General features: G+C 36.0%; 2 protein-coding genes across 2 annotated transcripts; one reads left to right on the top strand and one right to left on the bottom strand.

Moving 5' to 3' along the window:
* Nucleotides 1-1,775: 1,775 nt before the first annotated feature.
* Nucleotides 1,776-15,014, top strand: LOC113767351 (zinc finger protein BRUTUS-like At1g74770). The gene is made up of 13 exons (XM_027311410.1): nt 1,776-2,169; nt 3,054-3,272; nt 4,470-4,664; nt 4,737-5,086; nt 5,514-5,745; nt 5,977-7,637; nt 8,336-8,554; nt 8,643-8,780; nt 10,193-10,427; nt 10,508-10,567; nt 11,690-11,761; nt 11,857-11,970; nt 14,927-15,014. The coding sequence occupies exons 1-12, from the start codon at nt 1,888-1,890 to the stop codon at nt 11,956-11,958; spliced, it is 3,765 nt and encodes a 1,254-aa protein (XP_027167211.1). The 5' UTR covers nt 1,776-1,887; the 3' UTR covers nt 11,959-11,970; nt 14,927-15,014.
* Nucleotides 14,514-16,017, bottom strand: LOC113767352 (LOB domain-containing protein 27). The gene is made up of 2 exons (XM_027311411.1): nt 14,738-16,017; nt 14,514-14,617 (listed from the first exon to the last, which is right to left on the bottom strand). The coding sequence occupies exons 1-2, from the start codon at nt 15,526-15,528 to the stop codon at nt 14,515-14,517; spliced, it is 894 nt and encodes a 297-aa protein (XP_027167212.1). The 5' UTR covers nt 15,529-16,017; the 3' UTR covers nt 14,514.
* Nucleotides 16,018-18,399: the final 2,382 nt, after the last annotated feature.

Genomic DNA, 18,399 nt, shown 5'->3' with positions numbered 1-18,399 from the left:
TTAGATTAAAACAGTGGGGAACTTTCACCGCAAAACTAAATGCAGTGGACATTGATGTGGCATGAATCCATTGGTGCAGGCGTGCCCATCTTTCTTTAATCCCTCCCGCGCTAATCCTATGTCACCCCACAGCAGGAAATGGGGCAGGAACGGTTGTCTGCCTCTCGTTCCTGGCAGTTGACGGCCATGATTTGATCAAAAAATTTTATGCGGCTCAAATTACATTTTGTAATTCGATTTTCACACAGTGTGTGAAATTCATAAAAATTTGTTCTAAAGTTATGTCGTGTGCAAAGAAAGTTACACAGTGTATAATCAAAGTTACGCATAGTAAAAAATGCACACAATTGACAGAAACGATTGCAGGTGCAACCGTTTGTGCCCCTTGTCCCACCACAGCAAAACACTGCCAAACAGAATGCTGACAAGTTTAGAACGGCTGGGAAATGGTATGTGGTCATTTCATTTGTTTTTTTTTTTTTGGGCACAAAAGAATTTGCCACGCTTTTACTTGACAACTCAAAATGTAAACGACGAGAGAATTTGAAGATTGAAAATCAACGAGCTTATACAAAAAAAAAAAAAGTGTTTACTAACCTTCTAATCTATTGAATGATTTCTTTTCAAAAATTGATAATATTTCAACAGCAAATCTCTAAATTATGAAAATTGATGTCTTTTTTGTTGCATTCGATGATTTTCATATATTAGATTTTCACACTTTTTCCACGGTGAGATTTGGTTGAAGAAGATCAGGGAGGTGAAAGGGGAAGGTTTGCAGTGGCTTTTCCTTTTTTCTATACATTTTTTATTTGTCTTCGCAAATTATTACTTCCTCTGTCCTACTTTGATAGTCCTGTTTCTTTTTTCACACAATTTAAGAAAAAGTAGTTAACTTTGTTGAAAAAGTAAATTTAGATTACTATTTTCCTAAAATACCCTCACATTAAATATGGTACAACTTTATGGGAACTTGAATTGATGGTAAAAAAAGAATCAACTCTCATTAAATGGGGTAGGTTTATAGTAACAACTACTTACATTGAATAAGGGTATTTTAGAAAAATTAAAATACAACTACGTTCTTCAATTGGAAAATGGACTACAATTTAGGACAGATGAAAAAGGAATACATGACTATTAAAGTGGGACGGAGGGAGTACAAAAGAGTGGGCTTTTTCCTTCCAAGAAGGGTTTTTTTTTAAAAAAACATTGTGCCTTTTCCCTCCAAGAAAGGTATTTAAAAAAAAAAAATTATCCAACCCGAACTTGCAGGTAATTTTGTCTATCCATTATTTTACCAGTGATACTACTATTGTCCTTTATCTGTTAACTAACTGTCACCATTATTACTACTTGAATGCTTTGACTACGAGTTAATGGGATGAATTGTCAAAAAGAAAATAATGTTAGGAAATAACTTGCAGAACACCACAAATGTTAGGTTAGGGGCATTTTTCACAATTCTTTCATTAAAAAAAATGATTGAAAAATTATATTTATGATGTCAGTTGAATAATATTCAATTTGTTTTCACAGATTATGCTAATTATGTGGACCATTCACACACACTCACTAGTTAAATTAGTTTGTCATAAATCATAATACATTAATATTTATTATATAAGTTATTTTTTAATCTGCAAATTCCATTACTATTAGATTTGTAGTTGTTTGAACAGAGCATTAAAAAAGGTTGAAGTTTGAACATTGAAGTGGCAAGAAACAGGCCTCCCTCGAACCAACAGGCAAAGAAAGACAGTGGCATCAATCAATCAATCAATCAAATAGTATAAGTAACTCGAACTTTGATGATTGAGCTTCCCCTTTGGCCCCTTTCGCCATTAATGATAGGTGGTGGCTCTGGAGGTGGAGCTGTTTTAGTCAATGGCCGGCGAAGAACCCGAAAAGGAGGATGGGGAGGAGGATGCAATAACAGTAACAGAGGCCTTATTACCTTGCCTGGATGGTGCGAAACTGGTTGATGCACCTATTCTTTTCTTTGTTCTTTCTCACAAGGCTTTTGTCAGGGAGCTTGAGCAGCTCCACCGCTCCGCCCTGGAGGTGGCTGACACTGGGTCCCCTGATCGCCAGTTTGTGGATGATCTTGGCCGGAGGTTTGACTTCTTTAAGCTTGTTTATAAGTACCACGCTGCAGCGGAAGATGAGGTGAGGACTGAGGAGGTGTTTCTATTAATTTCTTTTCTCGTTTCTTTTTATTGAGCAAAATTATATTCTGGGATTTGTTGTCATTGAACAAATGGTGTGTGTTGTTTTCCCTTTTTGGTTGTTGTATCATTACTTCATAAGAATGTCGAATGTGATTGTAGCACAAGGTTTTGGTTCTTTAGACAGGATTGAGGTGAAAATGTGGTGACTATGCTTGATTTTGGTAGTAGCTGTAATGATTAAAACTTTAGTTTTCGGTGATGGAGAATCAATAATGTTTAGGATCCCAGGAAGGGCAATTTGATGTACTATCAAAAATGCCAATCAAGTTGCTTCAGCTCCTTCCCTGTTATTTTATAGAAATGCCATCAGGTCATTAGGCAGAAATTCTCACGTCATTGGCAATTAAGATGCAGGGTTTGCTTAAGACTTCCCTCAAGAGTCCTCGAAACTGGCTTCTATGACAATACTCGCCGAACGAACTTCAATTCCTTAACCTGGTAATAGAATGATTGGCGTAGTCTATGTACCAAACTTACTGAGGCACCAAAGTTTCCCCAGAGGATTTAGACTATTTCAGTGTTTTACTCACTTGTGAAATATTGGAAGAAAATTTACCAAAACATTTTAGATATGTCCTGAAATGTATTGTCTTACTGAGAAGCTGAACACAATTTTGACTGGAAATATATTGAGCTAGACACAGCAAGTATCAAATAACGAGTACATTTCCCTTTCTTTTACTTTATTAGCACTAATCTGGTGAGATTCTCCTGATCAACTTGATCTTTTTCTATTCTTTTTCCTTATCATGCAAGAAATAAATTTGTTAAACGTTGAGTTCATCAATTATTGTGGAAATTTTTATCTGGAATTTTTGGCAGATTGTATTTCCAGCTCTAAATAGCAAAGTAAAGAACGTGGTGACTACATCTGCATTAGAACATAAGTGCATCAATGATGACTTCTGCTCCGCAGTCCAGTGCTTGGATCTTTTAAGAAAAGAGTGTGAAGATTTTACCCATCTGTTTCAAAAACTCATCTTCTCCATCAGCTCTATAAAGTCCGCTATCTGCGAGCATATGCTGAAGGAAGAAAAATTGGTATTGACTACTTCTCCTTTGTATACTTCCAATTTACATGTTGTTACTTCTCTGATTTTTATGCTTTGATCAACTGGATTCTGTTTCTCCTTGCTCTTTCCTTTTTCTCTTCCTTTCCTTCCACTATGATACTCCTACATTTTGAATTTCTGGAAATTATTAAACCATAAGCATAGTCACGCAAAATGACTCGCAATCGATACCATTCTAACCAAAAGATTGGCAAGGTCATACGAAATTTCTTCAGCATGGCTAGATTTAAGAAGGATAACGAGACATTCTCTTTGTTGTCTCCCATCAAAGAGAGCTCCAAACTCAGTTAGGACTTGAAACAAGAAAAAAAGAAGAACATATGTTTCACTACTCTCTCCCCATGCTCCTTGAGATCCATAGCTGAGATAAAATAGAAAATTTAGGCTATCTTTGGCTAAGATAAACCCCATTACAAGTTGCTAATGGTCCACTTCATGCAGAACTTTGTGGGATACTCGACATGATGCAACCTAGCTGTATCTGAAAACATATATGAGAGCACACAACTTTATCAAGTAAGCCATAAAATAGGAAAGACCATCAAAATTAAACAGTAATTAAAACATGTTCTCTAGTATAAATGAAAATTAAAGGAGTACATAATTGGTGAGATGAAGATTATTTTATATTGCATTGGAGTTATGATGATATTGTCTCTGAAAGGTATTTAAACAATTTTCGAATGCACTGACTTGTATGTGCATAATTTTAAAGAAAACCAGGAGGAAGTGATATGTGAGAATTATGCAATATCTGGGTGACTGATGAGACTTAAACACCATCTTCACCCCTTTTTAGCTGAGCCGATGCTTGATTTTAACCAACATAAAGAAATCTTAACATGATCTGCTGTCTTTATCTATGCTAAACTACATCCAGCTTAATATTCTTATATATTCAGACAAATGAAATGAAAGCTAAGGTAGAGTGTTTGAGTTGTGGGTTGCAGGAATAGATGGCCTCTGCAGAGTGTTATTTCGCTTGTTTTACTCTACTAGATGAAGTTTAATAATAGTTTTAATTTGAAGGTGCTTTTAGCCCCCAGAAAGTTATTGACTAATCAACTTATCAGTAAATTAGTCTTATTACAGTCAAATATCTCAGTTCCTTGGTTTCTTGCAGCTGCAGTTTAACTACACTGAATTAGCCGCATAATGGTTGCAGGTTTTTCCTTTGGTGATAGGACAATTCTCTTCTGAAGAACAGGCTAAGCTTGTTTGGCAGTATATCTGCAGTGTTCCTATTGCTTTATTGGAAGATTTTCTGCCGTGGATGGCTTGTTCTCTTCCTCCAGATGAGAAACTAGACCTTCTGGATTGCATGAAGATTGTTGTATCCAAGGAAGAAGTGCTTGAAGAGGTAGACAATAACATTTAGCTTCAAGATCATAGTCTATAATCCCAACTTGATGTATTGATTTCCATCTTAAAGGTGGTCATCTCTTGGCTTAATAATAAGAAACCTTCTCCTCCTGGAGCCTGCAATGTCTATGGACAAGGAGCTCAATTTTACAGTGGACACGTTAGCTCCATGGAGATACTCAAGATACATCCAAATACATTTGATTTTGGTGAAGAAGAAAAATCAAAGCTCTGTTCCATTTACACATCTATAGGACCAAACCCACTTGATGGCATTTACATTTGGAATACTGCTCTTGCAAGAGATTTCAGGAAAGTTCTGGATGAGTTATACCAAATAAGAAGCTTGAACAACATGTCAAACTTGTCTTCCATAGTAGTTCAGCTACAATTCCTTTTAGATGTCCTTATCTCCTACAGGTAACCTCCATATTAATTGATAGTTCCCAATAAGCAATTCTGCTCAATCAGGAGTGGTCTCCAAGTTATTGTTATATCTTCTTTAAATCAATTAGACCAAGAAGATAAGCTTAAGTTTGGATGTTGTTGGCTGTTCCAAAAGTATGTCAGTCCTTTGCTTCAAATATTCTACTCAGCAGCGTGAGAAGCTGTAGTAACTGTCACATGCAGTATATATTCTTTCTGAATTGAAGTTATGCTGAAATGCCCATTTACCTCAGAGGCCTTTTTAGTTGCTGAAACTTTTCATGAAGAACAATGAGATGAAAATATTCTTTTGCATTGTGACAAAACTAAAATTGTTTGCTGAAGGTTTGACGCATGTTCAGAAATACCTTTTAATCTTCAATGACCAGATATTTTTCTAATACTAGAGTTTAATCTGCAGCAACGCATTGGATCAAATATTTTTTCCCCTGGTAAATGACCTTTCCAAGAATGTCCTACCATTATCTTGCACACGACTTGTGGAGAAAGGTCAAGTCGAAAGGCTTCAATTCTTGCTGTACGGAGTGCTTCAAGATGGAGCGCAACCAAGCAATTTCCTGAAGGGCCTTTGCAGGGAAGTGGAGTTGCTTGTGAGAGGAATTAGCAAAAACCTGACACATATAGAAACAGAGGTATGATGTTGTGTCAGTTCCTCTAATGTAAAAGCCTGAAGATGGAGGAAAAAAAATCTTGGAAAATAATATTCATCTTCTCCACTTATTTCTAGCACTGGCAGATTAGGGCATCAGATACTGTACTAAACCATATCTTTTTGGACAACCAATAAACTTCTGCCTGCTTTTGTTTGTAAGAAATACGTTTCCTCCTTTATGAATTTAACTCTTGTTTTTAGTCACATACAGGTATATTCTTCTATTGGCAAGAAGTGCAGCCATAATATGCTGCTGTGGCTGTTATATGCAGGTCTCAAAACTATGCCTCTTGGGTTGTTAAAATGCACTGTTCTTTGGTTTTCTGCTACTTTATTGGATGAGCAGTTCAAGACCATGCTGGACGCCATGACAGATGCATGCCCTTTAGGCAACAAGCCAATTTTAATTCTGTTGCATAGTTGGGTTCGCATGGGTTATTTAGGTAAAATATCCATGGAAAGGTTTGCAAAAGATCTGCAAGAAAATTTTATCAGAGGAATCTATTTCACATCTGATCGAATTGGGGAGGATGTTGGGTTTGCTAATTTAAAGTTTGATATACAAGCCTGCACTATATTTAACACCCTAGAATCTGAGCCGAGCCCTGCTGTAAAAGATAACAAGATGGTCTGCAACCCCTCATCTTCTCATTCCAAAACCAATGAGAAGCCTGAATCTGGTGGAATGACTCTTCATAAATTCTCCCCTCAAATGTGGAGCAATATTCTTTCTGTTGTGAGACATCCTGCTGAGAATGGCATTGCCAAAAAAGTTTTGGCTCTAGAATCAAGACCAATGGATCATTTTGTGTGCTTTCACAAAGCTCTCATAAGAGATCTGGACTACATTGTCTTTCTTTCAGCTAACATGGCCAAAAGCTTTCAGTTTATCCCTGATTTACGTAGACATTTTGAACTTCTAAAGTTTCTGTATGACATTCACAGTGCTTCAGAGGATGAGGTTGTCTTTCCGGCTCTAGAATCAAAGGGGAAACTCAAAAACATTACCCAGTCTTACACCATTGACCATAAATTGGAGGAGGAAAACTTCGCCAAAGTTTCATCTCTGCTAAATGACATTGCCACCCTGCATGATGATCTAGACAAACCGGGTGAGGGAAGTCTACAATATCGACAGATGTGTTTGAAGCTCCATGAGACTTGCCTGTCTATGCAGAAAATAATCTCGGGGCATATTCATCGTGAAGAAATTCAACTTTGGCCTTTATTTGGAGAATACTTTTCCACTGAGGAACAAGAAAAGATGTTAGGGTGTATGCTTGGCAGAACTAGAGCTGAAACTCTACAAGAAATGATACCCTGGTTGATGTCAGCTTTAACCCAAGATGAACAACATGCCCTGATTTCTCTGTGGCGTAGGGCTACAAAAAATACCAATTTTGAACAATGGTTAGGAGAATGGTGGGAAGATATGAAAGATTATTGTGTTGCTAAGGATGAAGAAGAATCCTCTTTTCCTCCTTCCTTGGCTGCTAACCCTCTGGAAGTTGTCTCAGTGTATCTGGGGGAACAAACATGCAGAGAAAGCAAACTTTCAGGAAAAGAAGTTTCTGATAACAATGCTGAGCATTCTGGGTATATATGTCCATATTCAAAAGATTTCAAAGGTGGTCAAAACAATGATAAATATGAAGATCTAGTCAACTGTGGTGAAGAACTTGATAAGAAAACTGATCAGCAAATTGTTGATGATCAAGCTGATAAAGCTGGACAAAACATTCAGGCGTGCCATGATGAGCATCCACTGGAATTAAATCAAAAGGAGCTGGAAACTGCAATAAGAAGAGTGTCCCGTGATCCTACATTGGATTCTCAGAAGAAATCACATATCATCCAGAGCCTGATAATGAGGTAATCATGTGAAAGTTATCCTGTTTTCTCTGATCAACTGTTCTTGAGGGAATTATGGGACATCAAAAGTTAGGTCAACACGTATCTATATCCTATTTGTGATTGTGCATGTGATAAGAAATGATTATAGAATTAGATAGGTCTCAAGTTTATTATGCACATGTACTCTAGCATGTTTAGGCCCCTGAATATTGTACAAGATTACAACATTTCAATGTAATTTCTGCAATCGGATTCAGTCCTCGGTTCCATGAATCATGTGGCATCTGCTAAATTTTAAACTAGAAAAGCCGCATCCTGTAGGGTAAATGGGATATCCAAGCTATCAAATACGAAAGCTCTTGCAAGATTGATTTCACTTAGGTCAAAACAAACTTTGTCGTTCATCAAAGGAACAGGTTTTGATTTCCTTGAAGTTGGAACTAAGTAGCATCTTCAAATTAAATGGCATGACCTAAGTATACGTGGTACCATCAAGGTACAACATTTGTTTTCCATTTAGATTTGATGTTTACACGTGTTGAAAGTAGCCAATCAGCTGAACTATTTAAGCTTAAGTTGCTATATCCTGGAAAGTTGTTACTATAGGCTAAAAACTTTTCTTGAAAGCATGCTAAAATTTCTTCTTCTTCTTGATAATTGGAATTATTCTGCTTGTTGATATCACAATTGACTGAGCTTGCATTGTGTGTTTCAAGCCGTTGGATTGTAACACAACAGAATTCGAACACGTTGAGTGCTGCGGCTAATGATAGAGAAGAAGATTTTGGCCAGTATCCATCTTATCAGGATTCTCTCAATGAAATTTTCGGCTGCAAGCACTACAAACGCAACTGTAAACTTCTTGCTGCATGTTGCAGCAAACTGTTTACATGCATAAAATGTCATGACGAGTTCACGGATCATTCTATGGAAAGGTTTGAATTGTTTATTTATATATTTGTACTTCTTCATTATTGGTTTTTCTTACTGTATTTATTTACTCTTTCTATGTCATGCGTGCAGAAAAGCTATTACAAAAATGATGTGCATGAAATGCTTGGTAATTCAACCAGTTGGCCCAAAATGCTCAAACAATGCTTGCAATAATTTTCCAATGGCAAAATACTATTGCCCAGTTTGCAAACTATTTGATGATGAAAGGTGAGATAATCAGAATGACGTGCTTCTAGTAGATAAGATCATAGAAAAAGTACCACATTGTTAGTTGTGAATGACTACAGTCACGCGTTGTGTTTTGATTGTCAATTGCAGAGTTGGGCCAACAGTTATCCAGTACCTTCCAGATTGGCTTAACTTGAAATCACTCAGTCTTTTTCCTCTCATTTTCACTATTTTTTCTGATGCAAGTATTAAAATGATATCATTTTTTCTTATTGTAATTTACCAATTGGGTCCAAAAAGTTCATACAATCTTTTATCCAGCATGCTCTTTTATGTGCATGTTAGCATCTACTTCTGTATATACTATCTATTCTTTTCAAATCTTTTGTATGGTAGGGGCCAGGGGGAAGGTGAAAGTACATCATACTTGTAAACAATACACTGGGACAAGGAATTATATGTTCTAACTGAAGTAATTCTCCATGAATTATTTGTTATTTTAAATATTTTTTTAATAAATTGAATTTCAATAGGTTTTGCCTATATTTCCAAGTGCTTCAGCTATTAGCAACTTGGTTTTGGCTTGTCAGTCGTTAGTAACATTTTGGGGGCAATGCAAACTAAAATTGGTACTGATTTACTTTGCTATTGTAGTTTATATGCTATAAGTAACATTCAACATTTTCCTGGAATTTATACATATTAAAATTATATTTATTTTGTTAGACTCAAGTTACTAACTTGTGTCATTTTAGTAGGTTCTTTAATTTATGTTTCTTGTCACATTACATGAATGTCTCACTCATGAGAAGCGTAGTCAATGGATGGAGCATGTATGGAACTTTGTCGTGATCATCATAGCCTCGGCGTTTTTATACCCGATTCTTTTCATCTTGATTTATTCCTTGACTTTGTTAGAGCTGAATTATGGGTTATTGAATTTGTGAGATTCATTGCCTCTTGATGATTTTTACCTTGTTCCTTCTATCTTTTTCTACAACACTCTTGCTTTCTGTTTCCTTTCCTTTTTCCTGATTTATCACCTACCTATGATTTTTGATAGATATCTATATTACCGTACCATGGCTTTGATAGCTAATCACTTGTAAATGTCATAGGATAAACTTGCACCATATTAGAATGGATCTTGAAGCATTTTGTTCTTTATTCTATCGATTTTGATTTCATGGAAATTTTAGTTTCTTGTTGGTTAAATTTACAAACCAATACAATTATGGAGTAACTAAGGTTTGGAATTTAGAGTTTCTAAGATTTGTAATTTTAGGACAACACATTGATGCCATTTGATGAGTAGTTTGAAGATGCACCCTCTCTTATTCTTAGCTGATATCAGATCTTGTGATCGTGGATCATTATTACATATCTTTTTTTTTTTTTGTTTTGTTTATGTCTTGTTTGTAATCAATACTGACTTTTACAGATTCGGACAGGAAAATTTATCACTGCCCTTATTGCAATCTGTGCCGAGTTGGGAAGGGATTGGGTATTGATTACTTCCATTGTATGAATTGTAATGCTTGCATGTCACGGTCTCTTTCCGTGCATATCTGCAGAGAGAAGTGCTTTGAGGACAACTGCCCAATCTGCCATGAATACATTTTTACCTCAAGCTCTCCAGTCAAGGCACTTCCATGTGGTCATTTAATGCACTCAGTATGTTTTCAGGTATCTGTCTCATGTACAGAATTCTCTAAAGATCAATTAAAGATTCTTCACTGCTGAGACGCTTTTTCTGTTGAATCAAGGAATACACATATACTCATTATACCTGCCCAATTTGTAGCAAGTCACTTGGGGACATGCAGGTTAGTAGTTATTTCCATGTATTACTTCTGCTAATGCAGTTTCCTTTAGCTCTGGTGCTTATTAGGAAATCCATTTTGGAGAGTATATATGGTCCTTTTCGGCATGTTGTGTCAAATTCTACTACATGCAGGTGCATTCATATAGGTTACTTTACATGGTAGACTTGTTACACTAAATGACACTGATCTTGTCCTGTTGACCTGGATATATTCTAATAATGCTTTAACAGTTCTAGAATCCAAGATGGATAAGAGGACCAATGTTGTCTTTCAACCAAAAGTTGATCTCTACTAGAACGCTTCATAAGTGGTACCCTTGTTTAATGAAAACCTCGAGTTTTTATCTAACCCATTACAAAGCAACAAATCTTAAAGGCATAGCACAGTCCTGATTTTCGAGTAAACCCGTACTGATGCATACAGGATAATAGATGTGTCACATTCTGTGAAGTATATAACTTAATTAGTTTCCATTGAGTTGGAGGATTTAGCATACTAGCATCCAATTATGGTCGATTTAAGTAACAGTAATAGGCTTAATAACATTTTCCTACCTTCTGTTTCGAAAACATCTAGTGTTACTTTGATGCTCTTCACAAGGTAATGCCACTTTAGGAGTATGGGTTTGCATTTGTGATTAAGTCATTGGTTACCACATCTTCCATTTACCTGCTTTTAGGTTTATGACAAACCTGATGTGTTGTCATGATAATTAGGTGTAATTCAGTAAGCATACAAGAGTTTCATGTTTTAACATCATGATGATTGAAATTTCTTATTGATATGCTACTAAATGTCCTTCAGTGGACATTGCTTTACAGCAACTGTTGACCAATATACAATACCTTGTGGTAGAGCGTCAGTATTTCCTACGCTTTGGAACACTTACCAATCTGCTTGTTCCATCTCCAATCTACATTAGGTGAATATTTTACCTTCCGAGTGTCTCTTCTCTTATGCATCTTTAGGTCACTGTTAGTTAATAATTTGGAAGTGATTGACTGTCAGGTATCACAGCCCTTGTATGCCAGCCTTAAGCACCAGAATGATCAACCTATGACTTTTATTTAAATGAATTACAAGTGAAGAATCAGGAAACAACGTTTATTTGTTTGCATTCAGGTGTATTTTGGAATGTTAGACGCACTATTAGCTGAAGAGCAAGTTCCGCAGGAGTATTCAAGTCGAATTCAGGTTGATCATCTATTATCTTATTCAAGATGCTAGTTTATCATCCAAACGTTGCCACGTTAGTAAGTCCTGATATTGAAATTTGTTATGATTCACAGGTTATTCTATGCAATGACTGTGAAAGGAAAGGAAATGCTTCCTTCCACTGGCAGTATCACAAGTGCCCTCATTGTGGTTCATACAATACCAGGCTTCTATAAGCCAAATACACAGTGAGTGTGTGACAACTGATCTGACAAAGCTGTAATACAATTTAGCCCGTTTTATACAGATAAGAAATTATTACTTGCCTTGCATTATTTTAATAGCTTGAAGAAACTAGGAATTGGCACATACTCTGTCTTCTCATTTTCCTAAAGAAATTTGATACTGTCCTAGACTTTGCATCATCATCATTTCATAAACAATAAGTAATATTTTAAGTTTGAAATTCCTTATTCTCTGAAGCTACCAATAGCAAGACGTCAACTCCATTAGTGATGCTTTTCTGCCCATACACCTCATTACTGCTCTAAGCTGAATGTTTTGCTAAAAACAGTATGAGCATGGGCAGGGGGAGCAAAGATATTTTTTCATTGGGGACAAAGCTAATCTAATGTATATTTATGTGTTTATACACATTTTATCAGTAACAAAATATAAAAGTTTAATAATGAAATACTTGTAGGAAAATGAAATGTATTAATCACTTGAGATGAACTAAACAAGTATGATCTTCACAAAAAGTAAAAGTTAAATAGCTACTTGTAGAATCTGAATATTGAGAAGTTATTTTGTTCCAAGTATTTTTTGTTTTATTTTTGGTCTATGAATTGACTGGAGAAAGTGAAGTACATCGGAGATAAAAGAATAGAAAAGACATTTCATGCTGGGGGAAGTAATAAAAGTTGCATTACACCATGGTCTAGTTTTCTTGATTTGAAGTCATTTGGCTGTTACTAGTGTAAATGTTCAGATTCTTAAGAGAAAGCATAAAAGTAACTAACTCAGAAAACCGTCTTGTATCATCATCTCAGAGCAATAGTTTGATTCTCACCATGTCCATACTCTCTTCTCACTTCTGTTACCCCAATCCCCTCCCCTTCTAGAAAACAAATTAAATGACATTGTAAAAGAAGGAAACAGTTTTAATCCACCAAGCTCATAACTTCTAAGAACTATCATGAGAAACTTCTTTTCGGGTTTTCTTTTGCAATGCAAACTCAGATCAAATGCATTCGCTGGCTGCACTTTTAATCACTGGCAGGGATTTTAATGTACTTTTTAAATTATCAAACAGCCAACAAAGTATGTGTAACAGGAGGATGCTAAGTGGATCAGTAAACCTTCAAATATTTTACTTCACAACAGTAGGTGAACCTGATATATTCAGCAATTTAAAATGTAATTCTAGAAGAAAGAAACAGAGGAAAGAAATAATTGGAACAGTGAAGAATGACCGACCTATTAATCTCTACTTGTGAGTGCTGCTCTCCTTCAAGGACTTGGTAGCTGGGGCAAGTTAAAATCTAGTGCTTTTTGAGTGTTTATTTAGGTAAGGGTCATCATTTGATTGACCTCAAGCGTGAGATGCAGGTTTAATGAATAGCAACTACCTTACACAAAAGTAATCCCAAGGTAATAATCACCTTCTTGTATTTTAAGTTCCCCATAATACTTTAAACCATACTATGATCTTCCCTATTTACCCATTCTTAATTTGTGTTACTGGTATTCTTTGACTACGTCAATCTATCTCAGTTAAATCTTCTATTCCTAAGATAATTTAGAGGGTTAATCATCCAACCTAAACCTCTTAAAGTTTAATAAATTGGATTATTTTCAATTCAAAATGATTTGTTATAGATTCTTGGATCCTGTATGGGGATTAAGACCCTTCAGATTAAGGCTTAGCTGACACTGTAATTGAATAGTCTTAGAATTTTAGGTTATTTTCAACATTTTTGGTCCAGTTACTTTCAGTAGCTTTGTCAGCTATAGCCATATTACAGAATTATCTGTAGTTGGTAGGTTTTTGCTGCTCTAGACAACATTTTTCACAGTACATTTTGATGACATTCTACCCGATATCAGCTATTATGTGCAGGCTTCATGATAGGAACTGAAAGCTTTTAGCAGTAATTAATCTTGAAGAAACACTAAACTAACAAAGAGCAGTGATCACATGTCCTAGCTTTCATAAACGTTGGGTTCTGAGAAGGTTCATACCTTTATCTGAAACTCAAATCTGTATTTTGTTGTCTTTTTTCCGTCCGTTTGTTTTTGTGTTTAAGTTTGCTTTGGCCATCAGGAGTTGAAAAGAAAGAGATCCGCTTGCAATTCAGAAAAGACCTAGATAGTGTACGAACTAAAACATTGAAGCTCTTTATCAGAGCTACTAAAGTGATTCATTTGGATTTGGGGTGGTTGTTTAAAACTAGAACGGTGGTTTTGTCCATTCAAGAGTTCAAATATACATCGTCATGAATAATGGCTTCGCTCATCATTTGCAAATTAATCTGCAGAGAGTTGATCACATTCCTAGTTGAGGGGAGGACACAAATACTCCTCTGTTCTGAAAGTGCAGGTTTACAGAATGAAAGAAACAACTATTAAGTATTCAAAAGAAAGAAGTTGAAGTAAAAGAGAAATGATGCAAATTTAACAAAACGTACTCTGTGAATGTGTGAAATAACATGTGCAGAATACAGGCACCATAGTCACAAGTCTACTCTCTGGTACCAGTTACTCCACACTTTCCATGGTGTTCTGCAGTATTAATTAACGCTGGTAAGACTGAAACACACCGCAGCACTCTTCAACTCATTCTCAGCTACATGCTCAACAGATTGTGTTGTATCCTTCAATGATGATTCAGAGCTGCAAATTCATAGACACCTCATGATGAGACCAAATAGAAATGTTCTTTCTTGTAAAATCTGAATCATGCTCTCAAAATTGATTGATAAAATGACATAGCGATTCAGTGTGTTTATTTACCTCGACTCATATGCTTCCTTTGAAGCAATATAAGACTGTCTATCATCAATTGTATCAAAGAATGGGTGCATTTCATCATAATCTTGTGTGCCACAATCTTGTTGGATTATTAAGGGCTGCGAGTTTATCAACTGGGATTGCATAACCATTGGATTGCTATTATTAATATTACTACTGCTATTGTTGTAGGGCGGCTGTTGAACCCATAAAGAGTTTACAGCATTGTTTTCCTTGGAATCCATGTAAGTTGCATTGTAATTGGCAGCGTTGGCACTATCGGAGGAGTAATTGGGGTGTGATCCAATGGGCAGTGCGGATACGGTATTGTCATAATTTTGGGGAGCATCCTGGTGAAAATGCGACAGGGCATTGCTTGGAGGCGCCATTCCTAAGTGCAATTGCGATATAGAATCACTCAATCCAGTTGACACCTCTTGTTGCTGATGTTGTCGATAGAGAGCCAATTGTGCATGAATAGCTTGAAGTTCCTCCTCGGCTAGTTGAATTTGGTACCACAATTGTTGTATGATTCCTAAACATCCGTGGACAGGATACTTATCGCGTATATTTGATTGATAGATGATGGACTTCATGGCAACCAACTTCTGGCTGGGGTCTAGCTCTCTCAGAATCTTCAAGATGTTGCTCACGCCAAAAAGCTTGTGAGCATTCTGGAACATCTTAGGCTGATCAGCCGGGAAGTATGGCGCGAGTGGGCAGTCAGCCGTGCACCTCCTCCTCTGATACTTGCAGGCAGCGCAGGCTTGGCTGGTGCCACCTTTGAGGGTCATCTCATCTCAAAGAAATGTGTGACAAAAATAAAGAGTATTCATGTAAAAAAAATATTGGAGGTGGGCTGAGCCAAAAGAGATGGCAAAAAAAATAAAAAAAAAAAGAAGAAAGGAATTGCTCTGCTTAGATAAGATAAAAGGAGTGTTAGTGCTGGTGTTCAAAGGAAGGAAGACAGAAGCCACAAATGGCAACATTGATCTCAACTGAACTAGTCTGCTGATATATGCGGATTTTGCTGCAAGACTTGGTAAGATAACAGATTGAGGGAGGGAGACCCGAAAATGCTGGGGTGTTTCTTTCAACCGGTTAATTACATATACCTCCCTTCAGTTTTTACCAAACTACCAAAGAAACCCTGAGGTTTGGCTAAATAACCAACACCCCCTTTAAGTAACTTCTGTCAAAGTATCTTGGACGGAATCAGTGAAAAGATCACTTGCCCACAAGTGTTGTAAATTTGAAATTCTTCAATGCCATTTTATAGTTTTAAGAAATTCATTTTTCTTTTTCTTTTTTTTCTATATTTATTTTCACCCCCTTCTAACTAATTTTAAAGCTTTAGACTACCATTCATAATGATTAGAACCCAAATGGAAGCAACAGTTGCAGCAGTCCAACCAGATCCGCCATTCTCCACCACCGCTGCCATCTCTAGCAACCATTTTCCATTGGTGTCTTTTGGTTGAATTTACTCGATGGGTTCAAAATTTTCAATTACATTAAAACTTGAGCATCATATTTGACAAAAAGTAATTGAAAAGCTACCAAAAAATTCCAAATCAATGGCAGATCTTTTTTTTCTTTACCATCCAAGATCATCATCCATATACAAGAGAGTAATCCTTATGGAAAATATAACACAAATCAACCAAAGAATAAGAAAAAAAGAAAAGCGAAAACATCAATGGATTCTCTAATCAAAACCCAATTACCCAAAACATCAAAACCCATTTCATTTTGAATCCCCATGGCCATATTCCATTGTCATTAGCATCATAAAACGACCCAAAACTAGATTTCGGACTTTAACGCAAAATGAGAAGTTCTCAGCATGTACATCAAAGTAATCGGAAATGACGGCATCAAAGATTGGGAAGTAAGGATCGATGAGAGTCTCTCAACCCATTTCATTTTTCGCTCAAAATCTTCCCATCGCAAGCCACTGCCAAGGAATCTCCGAATAGTTAAACAAACTGATTGGTTAACATTTGGTCATCATTAGATGCTTCATTGGCTTTAGCCTCACCGAAATGAGTAAGCAATATGCGTAAAGGCAATGGTTTTGTAATTGACAAATGGTTTTTTCTATTTTGACTTCTCCTTTTTTCTTTTTTGGAAGAAAAGCTAAGAGCTAGGGTTATTTTGGTAAATATAAAATTAATTTGTAGCCTTTCTCAGTCACTACCATGGTTCAAAGTCGCGATCGCGGCCCGGAATGTACCACATCCGTCTCGGCATATTGATCGCGGTTTCGGTGAGACGCAAATTTTAAAACATTTAATATTCTAAAAATTGTAAATAATATAAAAAACAGTATGCTAAACAAAAATAATAAAAAAATAGCAAAAGAAAATTTGTAAAATGTACTATTTTTATACATATTAAACACAAAAAGTACTTTTAATTATTTAAGACAATGGCATCACAAATAAAATCAAAATAACATAGACCACAATTTTAAAACTAATAATTGCAAAAGTAATATCAACCATTAACAATGCAAACTAAAGATTTATTTATAGCATAAAGTTGGAATATTTTGATCAATCTCCTGCTAAAAATAAAAAGAAATCATATTAAATAAAAGGCAAATATATAAAAAGATATACTAGTACTTTATATTATCGTACCTGTAAATACCAAGTAGAATGACGATGTGGTTCAAAATCACCCTCATTTCTCGATGAATGGTAAAACAGATGTAGAAGTGGCATAGGACCTTGAGTAAGTAGTGTATAAGAGTTATCTGGTGTATTTACTGGATGTGAGAATTAACTAGATGTTACATAATCATTAGACGGAAGAACTTCTGGATTGGAAATGAATTGCTGAGTATGATGGCAGTATCCAAACCCTCGATAGTTAACACTATCGCTGGAATCAAAAGAAGAACCATCATGAGATTTATCTATTTCATTTTCATAGTATCCACTACCATGAATGCTAGTAGACCTTTCGACCTGTCCAGATCTATCAAATGGCTGATATCCACTGTAATAGTTTGGAGTTATTCCATATGATTGGTCATAGCCATATCCCAATTGACTAGTACTGTAGTTTTGACTAGATTATGCTCATAGATTGGGTGTATACCTAAATTTTGTATCTGATCATTGACTCCTCTATATCTTTGTGACCTTGAATGGTGAGAGAAAGTATCCTCACTTGAAAATTGAGTTAAATTATTGAGGAATTGACGTTGTGCTTCTATACCAGGATGATAGTCATGATCAGTATCTTGAGTGGCATAATAATTATTTTGTCCTTGAGCCCATGACATACCTCCTGTTTGTTGGCTATCTTGATTGTAACCACCACTATGCTTGAAAGAATTGTTCCCTCCATCTCCATTGTCACCATTGTCATCATCATCATTACTGCTGTCACTTTTATTTGAAAATGATAGAACAATATGCTTACTGGTTTGTTTAGTCTTACTTTTTTGTTTCCTACTTGAGGATTCAGCAAGACCTTTCTTATTTTTTTTGGTAATATATTGGACAATGTATCACCAAAACCATCATTGTCATGTTCTTGATATTTACTGCTTTCTGATTTAGTTTGATGAATGCCCTTATCCAACCAATCCAGATTATCTTCAGGCAATATGGGTTGTTCATTTTCTCTTATCCAATCTTCCAATATATCAT

Source organism: Coffea eugenioides, chromosome 4, assembly GCF_003713205.1.
Source record: "Coffea eugenioides isolate CCC68of chromosome 4, Ceug_1.0, whole genome shotgun sequence".
Lineage (NCBI taxonomy): Eukaryota > Viridiplantae > Streptophyta > Magnoliopsida > Gentianales > Rubiaceae > Coffea > Coffea eugenioides.
This window is presented reverse-complemented; position numbering and strand designations above follow the sequence as displayed.

Bases quoted from the DNA above. Each gene is read 5' to 3' on its own strand.
- LOC113767351 (XM_027311410.1), top strand. From the start codon at position 1,888: ATGGCCGGCGAAGAACCCGAAAAGGAGGATGGGGAGGAGGATGCAATA. The intron at 3,273-4,469 runs GTATTGACTACT...TAATGGTTGCAG, and splicing joins TGCTGAAGGAAGAAAAATTG to GTTTTTCCTTTGGTGATAGG. The intron at 4,665-4,736 runs GTAGACAATAAC...TCCATCTTAAAG, and splicing joins AGGAAGAAGTGCTTGAAGAG to GTGGTCATCTCTTGGCTTAA.
- LOC113767352 (XM_027311411.1), bottom strand. From the start codon at position 15,528: ATGACCCTCAAAGGTGGCACCAGCCAAGCCTGCGCTGCCTGCAAGTAT. The intron at 14,618-14,737 runs GTAAATAAACAC...ATGAATTTGCAG, and splicing joins AAGGAAGCATATGAGTCGAG to CTCTGAATCATCATTGAAGG.